The sequence below is a fragment of the Poromitra crassiceps genome, assembly GCF_964638095.1.
Source record: "Poromitra crassiceps genome assembly, chromosome: 4".
In the NCBI taxonomy this organism is placed as follows: Eukaryota; Metazoa; Chordata; class Actinopteri; order Beryciformes; family Melamphaidae; genus Poromitra; species Poromitra crassiceps.
This window is the reverse complement of record NC_139626.1, coordinates 24241426-24264852: the sequence shown is the minus strand read 5'-3', so window position 1 is coordinate 24264852 and position 23427 is coordinate 24241426. Positions and strand designations below refer to the sequence as shown.

General features: G+C 42.5%; 2 protein-coding genes across 2 annotated transcripts; one reads left to right on the top strand and one right to left on the bottom strand.

Annotated features, from left to right (window-relative positions):
• Nucleotides 1–8100: 8100 nt before the first annotated feature.
• LOC310775685 (uncharacterized protein) lies at nucleotides 8101–11905 on the bottom strand (the record flags this gene model as incomplete). The annotated part of the gene is made up of 6 exons (XM_083635834.1): nucleotides 8101–8533; nucleotides 8934–8970; nucleotides 9065–9119; nucleotides 9203–9274; nucleotides 9752–9870; nucleotides 10897–11905. The coding sequence occupies 6 exons, from the start codon at nucleotides 11903–11905 to the stop codon at nucleotides 8512–8514; spliced, it is 1314 nt and encodes a 437-aa protein (XP_083491960.1). The 3' UTR covers nucleotides 8101–8511.
• A 6959-nt stretch (nucleotides 11906–18864) lies between these two features.
• On the top strand, nucleotides 18865–21452 carry slc18a3b (solute carrier family 18 member 3b; the record flags this gene model as incomplete). The annotated part of the gene is made up of 2 exons (XM_083634926.1): nucleotides 18865–19710; nucleotides 20739–21452. 2 exons carry the CDS (start codon nucleotides 18865–18867, stop codon nucleotides 21450–21452), a joined length of 1560 nt encoding a protein of 519 aa, XP_083491052.1.
• Nucleotides 21453–23427: the final 1975 nt, after the last annotated feature.

Here is a 23427-nt window from a genome sequence, read left to right as displayed (position 1 = left end):
ATTTTTGTCAATAATGATGTCACTGATGATCATTGTGACATCAGTGGGACACAAATTTAAACAGATAGCAGACAGATATTGCCCACTTGTTCAGGATTTATATAGCCCTTCATCACAAGCACATCTGAATACATCACTACAGTGACCAACCTGTATCCAACTAATCAGTCAATGACAAAATATGAACATTTAATATAGTGGTAGCTGTTATGGTTTGGTTTACATCCTCTTTTTTCCAGTTTCTTCAATAAACAAACTGGCATTAACAATTTAGAGCAACTAGCTTGAAAGGTGAGGGCCCCCAGGGTTGATTCCGGTGGTAGCTCACATCTTATTCCACTGCTCTCAGATAATGCATTCAAATTAGGATCATTTAGACATGAGACCGAAGGACAGCGATTGTAGACTTGAGCTCCATATTTCTGTTTGTTTGTTTTTACAAAGGGATGGGTGGAACTGTCTTATTGCCTCTTATTGTCATTGTTCACCTGTTTACACATACATCAGTCATAACAGACACAACAGGTGCTCTGCCCTTCACCCAAACACAGCACACCTCATTACTCTAATCCAGTTCGTTCTGTGTTGATCCTCCCTCAGAAACCACACAGCCCTCACTGTCTGAACCAGCAACAAACAAGAAGACATACACACCACTAGTGACTTGGTATGGGGAATGACATGAGCACATGATTCTTGATTAAATGAAAAGGATGCAGATGCACATGATTTTTATAAACAGTTTCAGACATTTAAGTTTCACTGTTATTGAGTGATGGCTGTCTTGACGTAATATAGACCCCAATGATTCAGTGTCTTCTGATCACATCACTGGCATCTTAACTCAAACCAAATTAAAACGAAATGAATGCCTGCAAAACTGTTTACAGTTTTCGGATATGTGTGAGATTATGTGCAAAATGGGTTACTCAAGGTGATATTTCGGAGGGGCATCAGTCAGCCTGCACCACCATTATTGTATAGTAGCCTACAACAGTAGCCATGGTCAAAATACATGAGACTGGAATTGTCCCCCTTTTTTATTTCATTAATTGATATTTTAATGATATATATTGACTGCCTAACTGGAAATGTCCCCAATTTTCATTTCGGAAATCTGGTCACCTTTTTTCACCCATTTAGGAATAATATTTAGATGGATTCGTTTTTCACTTCCTCCTTGGTTTTTGAAATAGGCTATATTTAGCCTAATGATTAGCTTCTGCATGTGTGTGTGTGCATGGCCGTAGCCAGGGTTTGAGAAATACCGAGGTCATTTTAGCGCGGCGTGGGGGGTCCAGGGGTGGCTGTGCCCCCCCCCCCCGGTTCGAAGATTTTGTCCATTTTAAACTAAAATGCTTCAATCTGGTGGACTTTAAGAGCAAAATTAAGAGGCTAGATCTATAAAGAACTACAGACATCATATTAGATTAATATCGTCTTTACTGCTGTTGCTTTACAATGATAAAAAAAAAAAAAAAAAGTCTCCCCACATAATATATATTCTGCGTACAGGTCACATATGGCAGAATACTGCTCAATTAAATACAATGGCCCATCTACACAAACATCACTTATAGGGGAGCTACTTACCCATTCACTTCAATAGAACTGTCCCCAAAGTCTAGCCCCAATGCAAAATTTGAACATTGTGGTGAGTTATGTCTCTTCCTTCTATATAGCACAGAGAGAGGAAGCAAATTGAATCAACTATGTCATATATCATGTTATTTATTAGGGCTTTAAAACATCAATGACAGATGAATAGATCTGGGGGTCGGGGCTATTTAAAAAAAAAAAAATGCAAATACGTGTCCTCAATGGTAGTTACGGGCATGGACACAGACAGACAGACGGACGTACACGTGTGACACGACCGATCACATAATTTCCTGGCGGATAATAAAAAACAAACAAAGAAATACCACGTGATCAGTAACCATTTATATTGTAAGAAGGATAGCGCCTGTCAGTGATCCAAAAGGTGACCCCACACCTCGGTAAAGATATCCTCTCTCCCTGCAACTATAAGTCACCCTTTCATATGATGCCGTGCGAAACATTAGCTCCATCCATTCATCAAATGTAATAGCAGTAGGTGACTTCCATTGCCTTAATGCGATTCTACATCCTGATACATATCATAGCCACAGTCCATGGTATTTAGACAACTTAATATATTTTGCTAACAAACCCATCAAGCATGCCGCAGGAGAGTTATGTAATTTTTCATTGAACACTCAAAAACAGAGGGGAACCGTCTGGGCCTTCTAGATATTCAGTGAAGGCCCAAGAAGAAATTGAAAAGAAAAGAATTTCCCCCCTAATAAATTATTTGTATTTGTTATTTATTAGTTTTTATTCACTCAAATAATAGTAATAATGTCCCTAAAATGCTATGATCTTGGACTCACTTTGTTTCAGCAAATATGGGGTTAAATTTGGACCAGCCCCCACAGGCAAATGGTATTTGATTGACAGCAAGACAGCAGCCCTTCGCGAAGACCAGCTCTGGTCATGACATGGGGACGATCATTTTGATGACAGGTGTTTTAACCAATCAGAATTCCATTGAGTTGTGGGGTTAGCCAATCACAATTAGTTGAGTTGTGGGTGGGATATTTCTAGGCATTCGCGAATACAAGCCAACCAGGAGACGAGACGAAACGACAAGGAGGGAGGAGTTTATGATGATGTGGGAAATGGATGCGGCGTGGAGTATTTCAATGCTCCAGGCTAGCAACTGGGAACTTTACGTTTCGTTTACATGCAGTTCGGCACAAGATGCTCTATATTACTGCTGCGCTGGGAGGGCTTTTTTGTTGCTTTTCGGGAGGATGGGTTTTGTCATCAAGTGAACGTCATTGCTAAGTTAAGTGTTTTTTTATTGCTGGTGGTGCTGGGCCAGCTGATGTCGGTTGGCAGGGGGAGTTGTGGACCCGCCCGGAGTCTTTCTGTGTATTGTCTTGAGCTAATCGTTAAAACTGTGGTTACTGACAGTGACTTCCATTTGTTTATGCAATGTCATTTTCATAGCTGAGAGGAGTAGTGGAGTAATTATTGTGTGTAACGCGCAACCTAAAGAAGCTGGCTGTGGAAGACAACTCATCATAGTCCGCCCTCACCAATGCATAAAGATGCACGCAGTGCGCACAGAGACCTCAGACTTGCACGTACATTAGGCTATATATAGCGTTATATTGTGTGTGTGTGTGGGGGGGGGGTTACGGTATAGAAGGCCCGGTTCTTCTGATAGGCACGTTTCGCCACTGTTCAAAAATACCACCATTTTAAAACTTCGGGATTCAGATATATGCTGGAGATGTGAAAGGAATAGAGGTACACTAATACATTATGCTATATGAATGCCAAATGACTGAAGGTCTGTGGAAAAATATAATAACATCCCTCAATATAGTAGGCTACTTGGAACAGAGTTGTTACAGAGTCCTGCGCTCTGCATACTAGGCCTAATTCCAGAAGGTGTGGCAATGTCAGCTCAGCAGGCTATATGGTGTAGATTAGTCCTTACCACAGGCTGTAGAATGGTACTCAGACACTGGAAAACTAAACATGTCATCCCTTTTAGTGAGTGGAGTGGTGAAATGACCAAAATAGCTAATTCACTGATTCTTGAGTCGGGACAAAACATGTCCTACATAGAAAAGTCTAATTTATATTAAAAAATCCAGAAATTCATCATGATTTCTATACCTACAAAGTTAAATCTAAAGGAACTGTGTATACCTATGTTATTTTTTTAGCACACATTTGTATCTTTTTTGAGGTAATTTGTTTAAATGTATGGTCTGTGGTTAGAAGATCCATGTTACTGTACTTGTCCTCAGCAAGAGGTCACAATATTGACCAGCCAGGGCCGTAACCAGCGTTCCGAAATAGGGGAGGTCCAGCGGGTGCCGCCGAAAATTTTTTGAGTTTCCCCCCCCCCCCTTTTTTAGCCATATTTAGAGTAATATATCATTTTAAATCAACATTAGGATTGTACTGTTGTGATGTCATTATTCAGTATATTCTCTTTCATGTCACCACCTGCTCAGCTCTCCTGTCATCATAATTGTAACTAACAAACACAAACTGTTTTAGCCAAATTCATATCAAAATGACACCTACAAACACAGGTACACAACCCAAGCCGTACACAACACACAAAGTCATCATCGATAATAAAAAAAACATACAGAGGGACATTTATTTATTCCTGATAGGAACGATTGAAAAATAAAATAAAATATATTATGTTGTTTTTAACTTTACACCACCTCTTTTTGTTACTTATTGGGTCATGAAACTGAAACCATGCATATAGCCACCTGCATACCTGACTTCGGGAGCTTGGCAATTGGCATCATGCATGATTAGCCAGTAGCATCCCAACGTGTCACACAGGTAACATTACAGACTAGACACTTACTTTCTTGGTTGTTGCTAAAAAATCTGTCAGTGTCACTCACTGTCTGTCGTTCACTCGCTCACTGTCTCGCAGCTCGCTCACCTTCAATTATCTCGCCAGGCAGACAGACAGTCATCACTCACCACCAGGGGCGGACTGGGATCATAATTCAGGCCGGGCATTAGATACCAAGCAGGCCAGGCCGATACGGGCCGACGCGCGTGAAAAAATTTGGGGCGTTTGAAGCCCAATTTGGGGCGTTTGAAACCAGATTTGGGCCGTTTGAAGCCCTATTTGGGTCGTTTAAAGCCAGATTTGGGCCGGTTGAAGCCCAATTTGGGCCGTTTGAAGCCCAATTTGGGGCAATTTTACAATGAGATGCACCCACTTTAAACCTGAATAAAGTAATAAAACCACTAGTAAACCAGTAGGCGGCGCCTGGCCTGCTGTTCAGTGAGTGGCCTGGCCTGCAAAAAAAATTTTTTTTGGCAGGCTGAAATATTAGGGGAGGTCCGGACCTCCCCGTCCTCATAGCTAGTTACGGCCATGTGACCAGCCCAAAAAAACTACAAGAAACTCTATAATTGTGAATACGTACATATATATAAAATAAAAAAGGGGTATAAATATATAAAACAATGCATGAAATGAATGTCAAACAATATTTTCCATAAAAATCTCCCTATCAAAGTTGTGTCCTCAGTTTCTGTCAACTCCGTCAGACTTTTTCGTTAACCTTATTAAATCAGGGAATAGCATGGTCAGCTATATCCCTGAGGACCCCTTTTCATCTCCCCACCTGTTCAGAATGCAACACTACCAAACATGCTCTGGTAAGTTTTACATTTTTTGATATTTTAGACAAACAATGTCAATATTCCTATGGTCACAGCTGGACCATGTCAACACCATCTCTCCGTTATGATACGTTTTTTTTAAACCATAGTGGATTGAATTTAAGCATTTTACTGAGGTTATTGAGACAGCTAGCAACTGATGAAAAACCAGCTTGCTGCTGTGTACAATACATGTTTTGGAGGGAAAATACATGCCCTTACGTCAACTCAGTCAGACATCAACTCTGTCAGGTTCTACGTCTGACAGAGTTGACGTGTAAGCTGATGGAGTTGACAAATCCACCTATAACCTCTTAATGTGCTAATATAATATTATTTGTGAACATAGTAAAGGATTAAAATGTTATTTCAGGGTTTTATTTACACATAAATGTACATAAATGTACATTATATGCATGTATTACATGATTTAACCATACTGTATAACCTACACTTCTGACTTGTAGAGCATGGGCAGGCTGTGGTCTGCTTATTATTGTGTAACTTTCCCAGCACTTATAATAAAAAAAGCCAGTGTGTAGATTTTTGCAACTACTGGTTGTGAAACTGAATATTACATTGAATGGTGGCCTCTGTAGAGGGACCCACTTCTATGGGCTAACTCTAATGTCAGGAAAATGCAACATTTCTTATTTTCATGGAATTATACTGGAACATGCTTGTGAATATTAGCCTATATTCAATTTCTGCAAAATCCATTACGTTCATTTTCATCACTAGATGTCACCAACTGCACCTTTAAGATGTTACATCAATCAATCAATCAATCAATCAATCCAATCTATCAATGAATCGTGTCAAGTAAATTGAAATCTGATTCCATAGTCTTATTCGAATACATTTTTCATTCCTTCAATTTGTATTGTAGGGAAGCATGGCCAGACAGAAATTGTCAGTTGAGGAGCAAAGGAGAAGAAATAGAGAGTACCAACGAAAGAGAAGAGAAAAAATAAACGGTGACCCAGAGATGACATGCAAGAGAAGGAAAGCCAAGGTGAAAGAAGAGAAAGGAAGAAGGAAGAAGGAAAAAAAAACTAATGCTGCTGTTGTGAAGTCAAACAAACTGGATGACAGTTTAATTAGTTTGGAAGATACACTTCTCATGCAACCTCTCAAACAGGTTCCCTCAACATGACAAATACACCCACCATATATTACATGTAATATATTACTTTTGTAATGAGTTACCCCCAACACTGGTGTGTGTGTGTGTTGCTGTTTATATTGTATTTTATCTTGTTGGCCAGCGGTGCCTGTTCTTTATCTACATACTTGTAAGTCACTTTATGCAAATTTTTTGCACTTTAGTATTATCAGTATTTTGCTGCCCCTTTTTCTTTTCTTAGTACTTGACGGTACTTTGTGTGCCTTGCTACATGTTTCAATGTCCTCATGTTTTTCCTGTTTTTGTCCTGACATGTTGAATGTAGCTGCATACGTGACACATGAATTTCCTGCAAAGGATCAATAAAGTATCTATCTATCTATCTATCTATCTATCTATCTATCTAGGAGTTATCATTCAAACATAACATACGAACATAAAAGTTCCGGTCTTGACTGTGGCTCTGTGGTGCGGACTGCGTAGTTGCCCAGCCCCACCTCTCTGCTGCTGGTCTATCTATTTATACAGAGCAACAGAGAACAGACACACTGTGTGCGTGTGCGTGTGCGTGCGTGGGCAAATCAAATGGTATCACAAGACAGCACGGGACTGACTTAGCCAATGATAGAAAACACTAAACACGTTGCATTGATAGTAGGCTGCATTACAATTATTAGATGATTAATAGACAATCGCGATGCAGCATGGCTATCAGACACGACGCCCGGGCTGTCTGTTTTGAGCATAAACAGACAGTAGCCACAGCCAGGAGGTTTTTGTGAGTCGCAACACGCGACAGCAACAGGGACTTTTGTTTTTCTTGGACACAGAACAGAGCTCACCTGAAAACACGTCTCGCTGCCTCCCTCAGCAAGCAGGAACGCTGGTCTGGAGAGCTCAAACATTGGCAATTATCAACTTGACAGCCAGGCCAGCTGAACCTCATTGTTCATCAGTTCCTGATTGGCTGGCCAATTAACTTCAATTCATCAGTGACGCATTACACAACAATGCCAGTCTATCAGTTTGTCCAGTGTCTAGAAAGTAATGTCCCGGACCCCGTTCTATAGCCGTATTAGCCTATCACAACACGGGTTGCCTATCACCAACACACTTATAAGTGCCTATTATAATATTATTAGAATAACTGTATGCCTATGAAAAATTATATAGGCTAGTATAGGCTACTATATCGACATAAATTGATTTTTGAGTGCCAGATACAGACACACACATTCATTGTGAAACTCTAGCATAATTAGCCAAAAGACACCAGGCTGAATAAAAATGGCAAGTCTCCAATTTTTAAGGATGCAGCTATTCTGTGGTTTGCCATTTCATTAGTTGACTTAGGCTATGTCAAATAGAAATGTCTGTTTAATTTGGAGACAGTGTCAGTGGTCAAACATGAAAGTTTTAAACATGGAGAAATTTATTATCAGATGAAAATCAGTAATCCTGTATAACACAAGCTGTTTCTGTATTAACATTGGGTGAAATTGTAACATATACCGTAGGCCTACAATAACCATCTTTATTTGTGCAATATAGCCTACTGTGTAAAGGATACACCCCTTAAAAGGAAGTACTACATTTACTGGTACTTAGCCTACATGACTGGCAATAGATGGTGATTAAAGACTTAAGTTATTTCTTTTCTAGTGCAATGTCACAGACTTCTGTCACTCACTCTGATGTTGAGCAGATGTTAATTGGTACACTTTTGCTCCACTGACTAAACGACTGAAAACAAACACAATAATGGTCCTGAATGAAGAAATCTGAACAAATGAGAAATAATGTATTATTTAGTCAAATTGTTCAGCATTCCGAAATTCACCATTGCAGTTAAGAAATTTAGCCTACTTTAATTCATGGCTACAATGAGTTTGATTTTAGCAAAAATAAATTGGACTGTCTATGAGTTATTCCAGCTCTCAGCGCTAGTTGAAAAAACTACTATGACATAACCTAAACCATAAATAAATGCTTTCTGAATAGCTGTCATATTCATTGACAAGCATTTGTGTGTTGCTGAGTCCACTTTGACGTAAGAACAGCCGGACAGCTCCAGTCCTGAGGACCTGATGCAACCACATGGTGGTGCCCAAGGGCACAGCTCCCAGCTCCCAGGGTGCTCAAAGTAGGGAGGAAATGGTCCTGCAAAGGAGAGAGGTCTGGTCAGAACACTAAACTACACACAAACAATTCATCTTCTTGGGTTTGCCTTTTAAGCCTTTTTGTGTTGCTGTACAAGACAACAAAATCTGTCTTATGTCTATATAGGGCAGGCTCACATAATAAAGTACTAGCCCAGATACTGTAGCAGAACCATATTTTCTGTACGGGCCTCTCCATGATCATCACTGAACTTCTAACAATATTGCCAGTGTTATTCATTGCTATTGTTGTTCATTGTTATTCATATGATTGCCCTACGCTCAATATGTTTCCTGAGTTTCCACAGTTTAAGAGTGTTGCACCCTGTTTTCAAACTGCACTTGCATTGGGGCAAAAAAGTAATGTTGAATTATCTTTCATGTATTGTGAAAAGTCTTACTGAAAGAGGGACCCAGTTAGTTCATCGACAAGGCCACCTGAAAGGAACGATCAAAACAACAATTCAGACAAGTCCGTTGACAAAAATGTAGGCTAATTAAACATCGGCGTCATGGAATAAAAAGTATTTACCTGGTGTGCAAATTGTGTCACACAGAAGTGGACATAGGTAGCAGTTTGAGCATCCCTGGAAGACAGAAGAAGGTCAAAGTGAGGAGGCTGTTGCCTTCATCATGTGTTAACATGGAGATGGATGCTGGAGAAGCATACCTGGCAGTGCTGACAATGGTCCGACTCGTCTCCGTCTTCACAGGGGCAGTCGTCACAGTTACTAGTGCAGTGCTAAAGGGAAGGAGGGAAGGCACTTATCATCATCATGTAAAGTGTGTGATTATGGGCCTTTGAATTTGACCATTTTTATTTCAATGATGGGCTATCGCACCATCGTTGAGGTTTCCATTACTGGTAATAGTTACACCAGTGGTTCTCAAAGTGGGGCCAGGGGACCCCAGTGGTCCTTGAGGGGCTTCCAGGGGGTCCCCAGCAAAGGGGGATAATTTATTCTCATTATAATGCCATCCACAAGTAACACAATGACAGAATGTATGACTATTTCGGTCATGGGTTCCATGCACTTTCTGTAATAAAACATCTAAAAGCAACAATTGTATCAGATGGGAGACCCTGGGACACAATCTTATGAAATGGGGGTCCGTGGTCTAATTTGTGTCAGTTTAGGGGTCCTTGGCATGGAAAGGGCTGAGAACCACTGAATTACACACATGAGATGAGAGGTCATTCCTCTCATCACATCATTACCTCACAGATGGAGCAAACACTACACAGAGAGCCCGAGTGGAAGTGTGCCGTTTCGGTGGCGGCCTCCTCTTCACTCATATCATCCTCGCTTTCTGTTGCGTTGCCACTGTCAGTCTCATCTATAAAAAGTCAAAAGACTTGTCAACATTACTGCGCTGTGTATGAAATGATGTCTCCGTGTCATGTAAACATTCTTTCGACCAACATGGGATCATATTCGCTGTGTCAGGTCATGGACTACCGGGGTCCGGTTATGTGATAAATGAGAAGATGCTTACACAATGATATCACATGTGCAACTAAGCACTGAACACCTAGTACTAAGTCTACATGGCCTTTACTGAGAAGGCCAATTGCATAAATAAGCATGTACAACAAAAGTCAGATGTAAAGTTCAGCGAGCAAACTACTCGCCAAACTTTGGAGTACTACTCTTCCAATGAAATGCAAGTATTTAGACTGCATCATTAGTTTGAAAGTGAATGGTTGAAAAACTCTGCAACCCTGGAACACCATTTTGCTGCAGAAATACCAAGTAGTATACTATACAGCATATAGGGTCAAGTGAATCTCAAAGCCACCACAAATTACTTCCACAAGCTGGTGCTGTTTCTCAAACATGCACCTGTCAGTCTGACCTTACTGTGCAAGTCATAATCAGGTATACAATATTCTTTATGACTTGATTGTTGGCTGCCAAGAAATGGTGCATTTTAACTTTGGTTAGAGCCCTACTGTGCTGAGTGGATTACATGTTTAACAATACTGCTTCAATTCTATAACAGATGTATACAGCTCAACTGTACCTGTTTTGGGATCAACAAAAAGGTTTGAACAGTTTAGATACTGCCAGCTACTGCAGAGATATGGCAATCTATTTTAAGGGCTCTACAAGTGTGACAGCATTCCTCCAGTAGTTGCAGCTAGCCTCACAATATCAGAAAATTCCATTACATTGATAGAGGATACACTTCAAACAAAATACGCAATAACTTATACTTCATAATAAATCACATTAAATGTAACTGTTTGGCATTTTGAAGCAAAACCCCATAGATATCCGACAAAACAGCAATTTCTTTGAATTGTGTATAGTGTGCTGCTGCCAACCATGATGTGATGTAAGTGGGTTCACTATACAGTACCTTCATCCTCCTCATCTTCCTCTGCTTCAGCCGCATCCTCTTCCTCAGCATCCTCCTCCTCAGCATCATCATCCTCAGTGTCTGCCTCCTCTTCCTCAGCATCGTCATCGTCCTCAGTGTCGGCCTCCTCCTCAGCTGCTTCATCATCCTCTTCAGCTGCCTCCTCTTCCTCAGCATCATCTTCATCGTCGTCCTCAGCAGTGTCGACCTCTTCCTCTGCTTCCTCTTCTGCTTCAGCAGCCTCGGCCTCTTCCTCAGCTGCTTCATCATCCTCTTCAGCTGCCTCCTCTTCCTCAGCATCATCTTCATCATCATCATCATCATCATCATCAGCAGTGTCAACCTCTTCCTCTGCTTCCTCTTCTGCTTCAGCAGCCTCGGCCTCTTCCTCAGCTCCTTCATCATCCTCTTCAGCTGCCTCCTCTTCCTCAGCAGCCTCCCCTTCCTCTTCAGCTTCATCCTCTTCCTCTTCAGCTCCCTCCTCTTCCTCTTCAGTTGCCTCCTCTGCCTCAGCAGCCTCCTCTGCATCATCTTCCTCATCAGCAGCCTCCTCTTCAGCTGCCTCCTCTTCCTCCTCTGCTGCCTCTTCTTCTTCATCATCAGCTGTGGTATCCTCTTCTGACTCTTCTTCTTCAGCAGCCTCTTCTTCCTCAGCAGTAGCAGCCTCCTCCTCCTCCTCCTCCTCGTCACTCTCCTCCTCAGCGGCAGCTGCCTCGACACCCTCCTCTTCGTCAGCCTCGGCCTCAGCTCCCTCGTCGTCCTCCTCAGCTTCCTCCATCACTACCTCTTCCTCTTCTCCAGCTTCATCATCACCATCACCATCGGCAGTTTCCCCACCATCGTCGGCCACCACCTCCTCGAGGTGACCCTCCTCTTCTACGTTTTCGCCGCGGACTTCTCCCTCTATCTCAGCCACATCCTGGGCGCTCACCACACAGGACAGCGGGGCCTGGAACGGGCACAGGAGCACAAGCAGGAGCCCCACCATCCAGCCTTTCACGGCCGCCATCTTGGAGGACTTCGGACAGCTGAGGACCTCTTCTATAAAGCTATAAATCCACGCAGGATGAACGGCCAAGCTCTGCTAGTTCCCCCGGAAACGGACACAGTCTTTGACAACACTTCAAAGCAAAGTTAATCCGTGGAGAAGGCCTCTGTTTTGGCAGGAGGTTGAAGACGAATCGGGGGATATTGTTCAGGTTATGGCCCCAGGCCGCAGAGAGAGGGGGAGAAGAGGGCCGAGGACACAAGACTGACACAGCACAGAGGCAGCCTTATGCTGGGAACACAGAGGACACAGTAGCAACAGGATTGGCTGTGTGAGTGTGTCTGTATATGACTGACAGAGGCACATGCCTGGGAAGAATGCTCCTGATGCCCTTAACCCAGTGTATTAGTGTGGGCGTGTGCATATGAGGGGTGTGTGCCTGTCCATTGCGTGGAAGGGGGGGGGGGGGGGGTTTGGAGGGTTTGGGGCGTTAAGACTACAGGACTCAGGAGGGTGGGCAAAAGAGAGGTCAAGAACATATGGATTTAACTGAAGAGGGGCAAGTAGGTTTCCTTGCATTAAATAACTCGACCTGAATAGGGCTCCCAGGAAAGAAGACACAAACGAGCTATTAATGAACTTACATTAGAGGTAGAACAGCTGATTTTTCCTCAATGTGTCAAGAGGGTGGGGCTACTGTAAAGCAGAGGGGAACATGTCAAAATGATGTATGGCGGATGTAAATAGAAAGAAATGGAGATGATGGCGGCCTGGACGTGTGTTTCGGTGTGTGCGTCGGCAGCTGACATTCCAAAGGAACACACAGATTTGCAGTTGGGGTGCAGTTGAGGTGCAGTTGAGGTGCAGTTGAGGTGTATTCTGCAGATCCAGTAGCATGTGGTTAATTGGGGAGCATTTTAATCAAGCTGAACTGAGTGGAGGGGGGTGATGAGGGGGGGGGGGGGGGGGTGATGAGGGGGGGGTGGAGCTGGGAGATTATGTCCCTTGCCATGCTGAGAGAGACACATGCATGCTGGGAGCGGGCAGCAAGGCAGGAGGTGCTGACACATCCCAGTACTCCCAAGTCACTGGGTAGGATTGAAGGGTGGGCCGGCCGGCTATTAAAAGGCTCTCTATGTGACCTTCAATAGAGCTTTGGCACTGTGAAACACAGCACCATAACGTTCTCTCTATATCTGCCTCTCTCTCTCTCTCTCGCCACGTTTTTATCACAGTCTCCCTCACTCATTTTCTTCACACAATCTAATGTCCTGATCACAAAATACGTCACAATCCCATATTGGTCCCATATTGTTTTCCCTTTATCAATCATATTTCCACTCCTCTGGTTGGTCTCATTTCCAAAATGGCATCACATGCAGCTTTAGCCTTTGGCTTCATTGGATTCCCCCACCCTCCCTCCCCAACTCAGGGAGTGTATCGCTCCGAACATCATGACATCAGTGTCATCAGTGTCATCTCACTCTTACCTCTGTTTGCTCAACACAAAGCTGTTGTCAGTATTCCCAAAGCCCAGGACACCACGTGATGGTACTTTAGAGAATACCCATTGTGAACCATAGATTAAGCTTTTAACCATTTAGAACTAATGCCCTTAAGTGGTTTGTCTTTGATATACTGCAACTGCAGAGTTAGCAGTTTCACAATATGCTGCACATGTATATTTAAGTCTGTGAGGGGGAGAGAGAGAGAGAGAGAGAGAGAGAGAGAGAGAGAGAGAGAGAGAGAGAGAGAGAGAGAGAGAGAGAGAGAGAGAGAGAGAGAGAGAGAGAGAGAGAGAGAGCTGAACGGATGTAACTTGATGCCAGTGCCTGTATGTTACATACGTGTCTGGCTAGGACATGCTGCCCCCCATGACCCCATGTTGCTCAAAAGTCAGAATTCATTATTTATACAGCATGTAGCATGTAATAGCCAGCATACAGTCATATACAGTAACATACAGTACCATTATCATTCATTCTTAAGGCATTTTGTTCATTTCTTTCAAGCATTTGGAAGAAAAACAAGCAACAAATGTATTATATTATGAAAGACCAAATGTCCAGGTGTATTTAGATGGTTAAAGATGCAAGTGGGCCATAGACCTCTCTCCAACCAATTGCAATCAAAACAATTGCCATAGCTTGGGGATATTTTTCATGGCATTTCACTGTTATACCCTTCCCAGAGAGGTGTGAGGAGTTCTTGGTTTTCTTTACCAAAAATGTTCTGCTGTTTAGAGCAACCAATTTCCCTATTATTTTTTTAAAGCAGCCTCCCACATGAGGTGGCATGGTGGAAGACTGGCAAACTCTACAGCACTTTAAACCACAACAGATCGGCAGAGGGGGTGGAGCAATGCCCGGGGGGGAATTGGCCAAGTATAATTGGGGAGAAGGGGGGGGGGGGGGGGGGGGGTTGATTAGTATCTAAGTTCCTGAGTAGAGTAGTTAATCGTTTGTTAATGATTAATAAATGTCAGTGCGTGAATATATTAGTTAATCATTAGTTAATCATGTTAAGGTCACATTGTGAGTATAGTAGTTAATCATTAGTTCATGATTAGTTGTTAGTTCCTTAGTAGAGTAATTACTCATTAGTTAATGGTTAGTCAATGGTCAGTTTGTGAGTATATAGTTAATTGTTAGTTACTCATTACTTAATTATTACCTGTCCATTAGTTACTCTTTTTGTGTACCCTATTGTAAAGTGGTGCATCATACTCAGTTTTTTATGAATACTGAATCATTACTTAATTATTACCTGTCTATTAGTTAGTCTTTTTGTGTACCGTATTGTAAAGTGGTGCATCATACTAAGTAGTTTATGAGTACTGAATCATTACCTGTCCATTTGTTACTCTTTTTGTCTACCCTAATATAAAGTGAAAGATATCCTTATCAAATAAACACTCACTCCAGGTGAGAGTCAAACCCTGAACCCCAAGATTGTTAAATTGTAAGTCTGGTTCTCTACTATCTGAGCTAACCAGCCTGTTAGGTGCTAGAGCCATACTAGGGATCTGTAGAGCCAGAGACTAAGTATTATGTTCTATCCACATACTACTTTCTGTTCAAGTACTTATAGTTTTTAAGATATATTCCACCCAAATACTACCTTCTCTCCAAATACTTATAGTTTTAAAGGTATATTCCATCCAAATACTGCTTCATGTCCAAGTACTTAGGTATGTTTCAGCCACATACTACTTATGTCTAAGTACTTGTATTTTAAAGCACAGAATATACCTTCAAAACTATAAGTACTTGGACAGAAAGTAGTATTTGGGTGGAATATACCTTCAAAACTACAATACTTGGTCTCCGGATCTACATATCCATAGTATGGCTCTACCAAGCACTTACAATATAACAATCTTGGGGCTGAGGGTTCAAATCTCACCTGGAGCAAGTGTTTATTTGATAAGGATATCTCTCACTTTATATTAGGGTACACAAAAAGAGTAACAAATGGACAGGTAATGATTCAGTACTCATAAACTACTGAGTATGATGCACCACTTTACAATATGGTACACAAAAAGAGTAACTAATGGACAGGTAATGAGTAACTAACAATTACCTACAGTATATAGGCTACTCACAAACTGACCATTGACTAACCATTAACTAATGAGTAATTACTCTACTAAGGAACTAACAACTAATCATGAACTAATGATTAACTACTATACTCACGAACTGACATTTAGTAATCATTAAGTAATGATTAACTACTCTACTCAGGAACTTAGATACTAATCATTAACTAATGACTACTTACTCATTAACTATGATTAACTAATGATTGACTAATGACAAATTATACATTAACTAATCATTAACTAACTATTAGTTAATGATTAGTTTACTAGTAACTACTACAGTATTTGTGTACGTTATAAAGTGTTACCGTTGTTTCATCTGTGTGGTTGTTGTGAAGCCCCTTGAGACTGATTAAGGCAGTGGATCCCAAGTAAGGTCGCCTGGAATTCAAATGGCATCACCTGAATTATTATTATTATTATTATTACTATTATTATTATTACTTTTTTTTAAACGATTTTCAGACGGCAGCCCGTCTTTATTGTCACACAACACACTACAACACATGCACGGAGGGCCACAACACACACATGCTGACGGTGGCCGGTGAAATTTGTCCTCTGCATTTAACCCATCCTGGCTTTGTCCTTTCCTCCTGGGGCAGGCCAGGAGCAGTGGTCGCTTTCTCGTACAGCGCCCGGGGACCGACTTCGGATGTTGTCGTCACTGGTCGGATGACGATGACGATCTGATCTTCTGCATGTTTTTAGTGGGGGGGGGGGTTATATACGGAGGAACCCCCCTGGGGGAGCACGGGGAGAACATGCAAACTCCACACAGACAGAAAGGCCCTTACGACGAGATACCCCACCTGGGCAGTAGGCACTGAAGATATGGGGGGGAACACAACCACAGCGCCCACAGTGTCCCAGGCAAGAATCGAACTCAGGACCTTCTGACTGCGAGGCGACAGCTCTACCACTGAGCCACTGAGCCAATAATAATAGGCTAATAATAATAATAATAATAATAATAATTATTATTATTATTATTCATATTATTATAATGATAATAATTTTGCATTATGTTTAATAACTAACTATGCTAAGCGAGCCTACACCCCCCAAAAAAGATATTAAAAAATATACACTGACCCCCCCCCCCCCCCCCCCCCCCCCCCAGACGGGCACAGGCCCAGGTGCATCCTTTATTTAATTGCACGTCTTCAGCTCCCTCTAGTGGAAAGATATATTAAGCATTGGTCTTTCATCCTTGTCGTGAAGCAATGATTCTCAACCTTTTTCATATCATGGACTGCTATTTGTCCACATTCGAGCCACAGCACAGACCCAATGAGGATATTTGTATTGTTGTTAGATATGATTTTGTCCAGAATTCCATGGCCGTCAGATAACTGAAAATGTGATCAAAACAGTCATTCGTGATTCGTCTACATCTAATAATGGCGTTAACGTAGGCTATTGAAAATTAAATGGTTAAGTTTTTGAATCAGTGTAGTGGACCCCTGGAACCCCCTCCAAGACCCGTCGTCGTGGTGGCCCCACGTTGAGAACCACTGACTAATCAAGTGATGATATCCCGCTATTTTCCCTCCACAAAAATGAAATAAAAAACCAAAATGATCTTAGGCTGTAGGCCTAATAGACCAGAACAGAAAATCTGAAACGCCCCAAGAAATAATATTCTCCTGAATTGTTTTACGAGGAACACCATCAAATTACTCTGATTATAAAGTATTCATCATCATATAACTGATTGGCCAGTATGGCGTATGTATAGCTTTATTCGTCCCGCAGGAAATTTGTTTTCAAAGAACATGCGTAAATACTTATAGAAATTCACCACAAGGTGTCGCCACTGCCTTGTGCTGGAATTTAAACGGTGTTGTAGGATTTCCAGCACTGTGGAATAATTACATTGCAGGACTTAACACTGAGCTGGACGTAATAGGCATTTACTAGTACTAATAGCCAGGTGTGTGCCTAATATAATTATAATCAAAGCCAGCGTTTATTTATTATTGTTATCATTACTTTTTATTCGCTGGCAACATTATAATCATGTGATGGATATAGGCTATAAGGAAAGAGACTGAAAAGCTGTCCAGTTTTCACGGCTGTCTGATGAGAGGAGCTGTCCACCGCGACCTGGTGCTGAAATGACTCGAACTCAGTTCATGAGTCTGTCGCTAGCTCAGCCTTTTTGGAGATATTAATTCAAATAGAAAAAATTATGTTTGCAAACTTTTCGGTCAGCCTGTTAACGAATACTACTATAGGGGGAAAACATCTTCATATACACTTTTCTGTGGGTTTCTGGTATATTGAGTTTACAGTGGCCTTATCGTTCTTTATGGTATTTTTTTTATTTCCTATGGCATCGCTATAATATCCTTAACACTCCTCCTAGCCAGGGACTTAGCGTGTAGCCGTGTGTGTGTGTGTGTGTGTGTGTGTGTGTGTGTGTGTGTGTGTGTGTGTGTGTGTGTGTGTGTGTGTGTGTGTGTGTGTGTGTGTGTGTGTGTGATTTGTATAATTCTAACATTATAGTATAGGGTATCGGATTATCATAGTTTTATTTTCTTTTTAGTAAGAGGCTACTGAAAATAGGCTATCATACGCTTATTCCTATATAAATGACAATACATTATGTTCATTATTTCCTCCTCAACACAATGTCAAAAGTCAGACAGTGGACATTAAGAAGAGGGAGGAGGATCCCCCCCCTCCCCCCCCCCCCCAACCCCACACTTGTGTAGAAGAGTCGTGTTGGCGCTCACTGGCTCTTATTGGTTAAAATGATTGCTGCCATGGTTGGAAATTAACATAAAGGACGCAACTGGCGAATGGATCTACTTGGGGGCAAGCTGGTGATGCGTCACAGCTCTCGGTGAAAAGAAAGACGGGGGAAAGAGGAACCAAAAATATCACCAAACCTGCGGGTAAATGTGCTCCAATGGCCACGAAACCAGCCGTGGTCTCAGAGCTGAGCGCAAAAGTGCCACAGGTGAGAGGGAGGAGGAATGACCACCGAGATCAGAGGCTTCGGGTTTCCTATATGCGTTACAAACAAGTAACCAAAATGCTCCAAACAAACTTTGCCATGTAAGATTAGGAGCCGAAGCTCCTGCACGCTGCTGAAAATCTACGATTTCACCACGTCACTTCTCGGGAGATCATGAAACAACCTCGGATGTGGCTGAAGCGAGGACACGTTGAGGAAGCCGAGGAAAGCCATCTTCACCGATGAAGCAGCCACGTTCCTCTGCGCCTTTACGCACTGGCGAGGTGAGGACGGCGAGCAGCACATCAATGTAGAGGAAACATCAATGTGAGTTGCTGAAAGCTCGGCAGAAGACAGGAGAAGCACAATTAGCATATACTTTGCTGCGAAAATAATCAAAAGCACACCATGGATACAGAGGGGGCATCCTCCGGGCTGGCCAAGTCAGCCGCCGTGAAACTGTCCGAGAGAACCAAGCAGCTTGGGACTGCGATGAAGGATCCTCACCAGCAAAGACGGATCATGTTAGTGATCGTCTGCGTAGCTCTCCTGCTAGACAATATGCTCTACATGGTAATCGTGCCAATTATTCCAGATTACCTCGCCGATCTGGAGAGTGAGCAGTCAGAGCACGTCCACGTAGTCATACATCCCAACACTTCAGCCAACAGCACAAGCCAAGACAAAAGCAACAAGGACAATTTAGATGTCCAGATAGGAGTACTTTTCGCATCCAAGGCCATACTGCAGCTGTTGGTCAATCCTCTGTCGGGAACTTTCATAGACCGGGTCGGATATGACATCCCACTTTTAATTGGACTGACTGTCATGTTCGTATCCACCTGCATATTTGCTTTTGCGGAGAACTATGCCACGCTATTCGTGGCCAGAAGTTTACAAGGTCTGGGATCGGCTTTTGCAGACACCTCTGGAATCGCCATGATAGCCGACAAGTACACCGAGGAGGCGGAGAGGAGCAAAGCGCTCGGCATCGCGCTGGCGTTCATCTCTTTCGGGAGCCTGGTTGCGCCTCCCTTCGGGGGCATCCTGTACGAGTTCGCGGGCAAGAGGGTCCCCTTCATTGTGCTCGCCATCATTTGCCTGGCGGACGGCTTCCTGTTGCTGACCGTGATCAAGCCGTTCTCCAACAGGACTAGAGAGAACATGCCGGTCGGCACCCCCATATACAGACTCATGGTTGACCCGTACATAGCTGTGGTAGCCGGAGCGCTGACAGTGGCGAACATCCCCCTGGCCCAGGGGCGGAGCGACCCTATCAGCCCAGAGGGGGCGAAGCTCTTAGGGGGGCCCCATCAAAAAAAAAAAAAAAAAAAAATTTTTTTTTTTTTTTTTTTTTTTTGAAGGCCAGGCCAGGCCGCAGGGCCGGTTCCAGAACAAGATGACTAGGGGTGCATCCTAGATAGGAAGGGGTGCAGATGCCCGGCCGAAGGCCGGGCCCACTCGGGTGGCCGGCCAAAGGCCGGCCGGCCGAAAAATTTGACATGTTATTTTACTAAAAATAATGCATTTGACCATCATTTCAAGTAGAATGATACCACCCAAGCAAGAATATTTCAAGTGTTTCAAGTGCTTTACTGAAATATTTGGACCATATAATGATAATACAATTATCTCAACCTTAAAAGGTTACATATAGGTGCCAAAAAGCCATAAAATCACATCAAAGAACAAAGAAAAACAACAACTATAATTCAAGTTTAAACAGTAAGTGTGCAGCTGTAGCATTTATACATTTTTTTACTTTTCAACTGAGCATGCAGACAAATAAGGGTGCAATGCATGCTTTTGCACCCCCGTAGAACCGGGCCTGCCAGGCCGCGAAGAAAAATGTGCCTTTTTTGCATGTTTGAATCGGTTTTAGCCATATTTAGTGGAATATCTCATTTTAAACACACCAATGTTATTGTCTATTGATTGAATTCCTCTCAGACTCACACCACTGACTTTATTAAATAAAGTCATTTTAAGTCACAACTGTAAAATAGCTGATAGCCCCTATATCCGAAAACACAATTTGTCACTCACTGAGCCAAGTAATATTATGTCCAAGAAAGACTACAGTGAAGCCACTTTACAGACAAGCTTGTTCTGAAGAAGAAAAATAAAAACACAGGTTGCCAGCCAGGTGGCCTGGCCTGCAAAAAAAAAAAAAAAAAAAAAAAAAAAAATTTTTTTTTTTTTTTTTTTTGATGGGCCCCCCTGACGAGTGGGCCCGTGGCGGCCGCACCCTCTGCCCCGGCGTACGCTCCGCTACTGCCCTGGCCTTTCTGGAGCCGACCATTGCCAACTATATGGAGAGCACCATGCACTCCTCCAAGTGGGAGATGGGACTCACCTGGCTCCCAGCCTTCTTCCCTCACGTCCTAGGCGTCTACATAACAGTTAAATTGGCGGCCAGGCATCCACATTTGCAGTGGTTCTACGGAGCTTTGGGTATGGTTATTATAGGGGCAAGCTCCTGCACAGTCCCAGCGTGTAAAACATTTGGGCAGCTCATCGCCCCGTTGTGCGGCATATGTTTCGGCATCGCCCTTGTAGACACTGCCCTACTGCCGACGCTTGCGTTTTTGGTTGACGTGCGTCATGTTTCAGTGTATGGTAGTGTTTATGCAATAGCTGATATTTCATATTCTGTTGCATACGCCATGGGTCCCATAGTAGCCGGTCAGATAGTACACAATCTCGGGTTTGTACAACTCAATTTGGGTATGGGTCTCGTCAATGTACTTTACGCGCCGGCGCTGCTGCTGCTGCGCAACGTGTGCCAAATGAAACCGTCCTACTCGGAAAGAGATAACCTGTTAGAAGAGGCACCGCAAGGGCTGTACGATACTATCAAGATGGAGGAGAGGAGAGGTAAGAAGAAGGGCTATAGCTCGGCAGGGAATTGCCTGCCTGTAGACGAAAATGGGTTCGACCCGTTCACAGCACAGCGCTCCTTGTCAGACGAGTCGTCCGGTCCAGAGTACACTTAGTCCGTTCAAACTCTGACCCCCCCCCCTCTGACCATCCCCCGCCGATACATTCCTAGGCTATAGGAGAGAGTGGAGATGAGGCAGAGGATATAGTCATTAAACTTTTATGTGATGTGCAATATAAACACCCAATCACCAAATCGTGATTGTGTGACCCGTTTTCCAAAGTTTATTTTTTTCTTTGACTGTAATTTCATTGTGTTGAACAAGTCTATGTAACGTTTGTCATGACATGGACGTAAAATTTGAGTTTTGTGAGAGATCAGCTATACTGTTGAATATGTGTGCATAACAGAGTATTATTGTAAAGAGGTATAAATGAATAAATGTAGCCTACCTACAAGATTATGTTGAAAATATAAATATGGGACCATATCAGCAGCACACCCCCCACCACACAAAAATAGCCTATATTTTTAGTCTTTGATGAAACTCTTTTTTTTACATGCACATCAAAGGCCTAAATTTCATTTTCGGTTATTCGAACTGTTTTAATTTTGTAACAGGCGGGCCTATTTGTTATTATTTTAAAATGAAATGTATAATAATAAATTGATTTGTATATATGTGGATAATGCACAATGTAAATTGTTAAAATCTACGTGGACCTCTGAAAAGTTTGTGTGTGTGTGCGCGCGCGTGTATCTTGAAACATTTTGTTGTCAAAACGTAACGAAGTCAGTCTCCTTAAACTGATCAAACATGTATTCATTTATCAATGTTGTTTTAATAAATCTCTGTTTGGATCTGTGTGAGAGGAGTGATTTTATTATTATTATTATTGTTATTATTATTATTCATTTCATGCATCACATTCATCAACTCTGAATAACGGGGGAATTTATTTTCGTTAGAACTATACATAACGAACTTAGCTAGCCAATAAATTGTTCAAATTGCCATGTGTTCAAGTGCAAAGTTCAAGAATAAATACACAAGGGTTACAGGAATAATCTCAGGCGGAGAATATTATAATCTTCTGTAAAATATAGCCTATGATATATGCAGTCATTGGCTAACTTTGACTTTTGCTTCAGTTCCTGATTGACTAATAAATAGACTAAAGTTCTGATGATAGGCTATATGAGAAATTATCATCCAATAGTGTAATTAATAGATCCTGATTTCCATCAGTAAAATGACCGCACGCACCGCGCGCGAGCACACACACACGCACGCACGCACGCAGGAGAGAGAACATTAGGGCACGGTTTGGCACCATGAAAACTAAAACGCTAAATGAACAGATCACAGGTCCAAGTTCGGACACTTCAGGAGAAGACAACTGCCACACCAGAGCAACACCTTCGCACTGCACAGTCCAGGTAGATTTAGGTGCAAAAGTCAACCATGTTCTCTGACATCAGGCTGTCAAACTGAGGAAAGTGCAGGACTGAATTCTGAACTGAGAAATCTCCCGGTATGACAAACCAAAACGCTCTTCTTTTCCTTCTTTGAACCATTATCATCATCAGAGGTGGGCAGGGGGAAAGCAAGCTGTCAGATAATATCTTCCGCGAATAGATTTCGATGGGCGGAGTTTCTTGCCTCAAGGGGGTAGGTAGACTCAAACACCTTCAGCATCTTTTCCAATGCGCGCTGTCACAGCTTATGGCGAGGCACGGGGACGTGGAGCATTCCTGTGCGTAAACGGAGATAGCCTACACTGTGGGATTTCACGGCGTGGACGTGGGAGGCACCGTGATCTTCCACGCACCTATTTGACCCCCTGACCAACTGATCAGGTAAGCTTTTTTCTCCCTCTTTATAAGATTTGGTTTGTTTAAAATATATATATGTCCTAGGCTATAAGGTGCCCATGCGCAGGTTTGGCGCACTGGAAGGAGAATCTGAGTTTTGAAAGTCCCATAACATCTGATTTTCTTTCAGAAAATAGACATTTAAACGCATTTCACTTGTTTCTAATGGAAATCAGCTTGTTTCAAGAAATGCCTTAAAACAACATCTTGATACT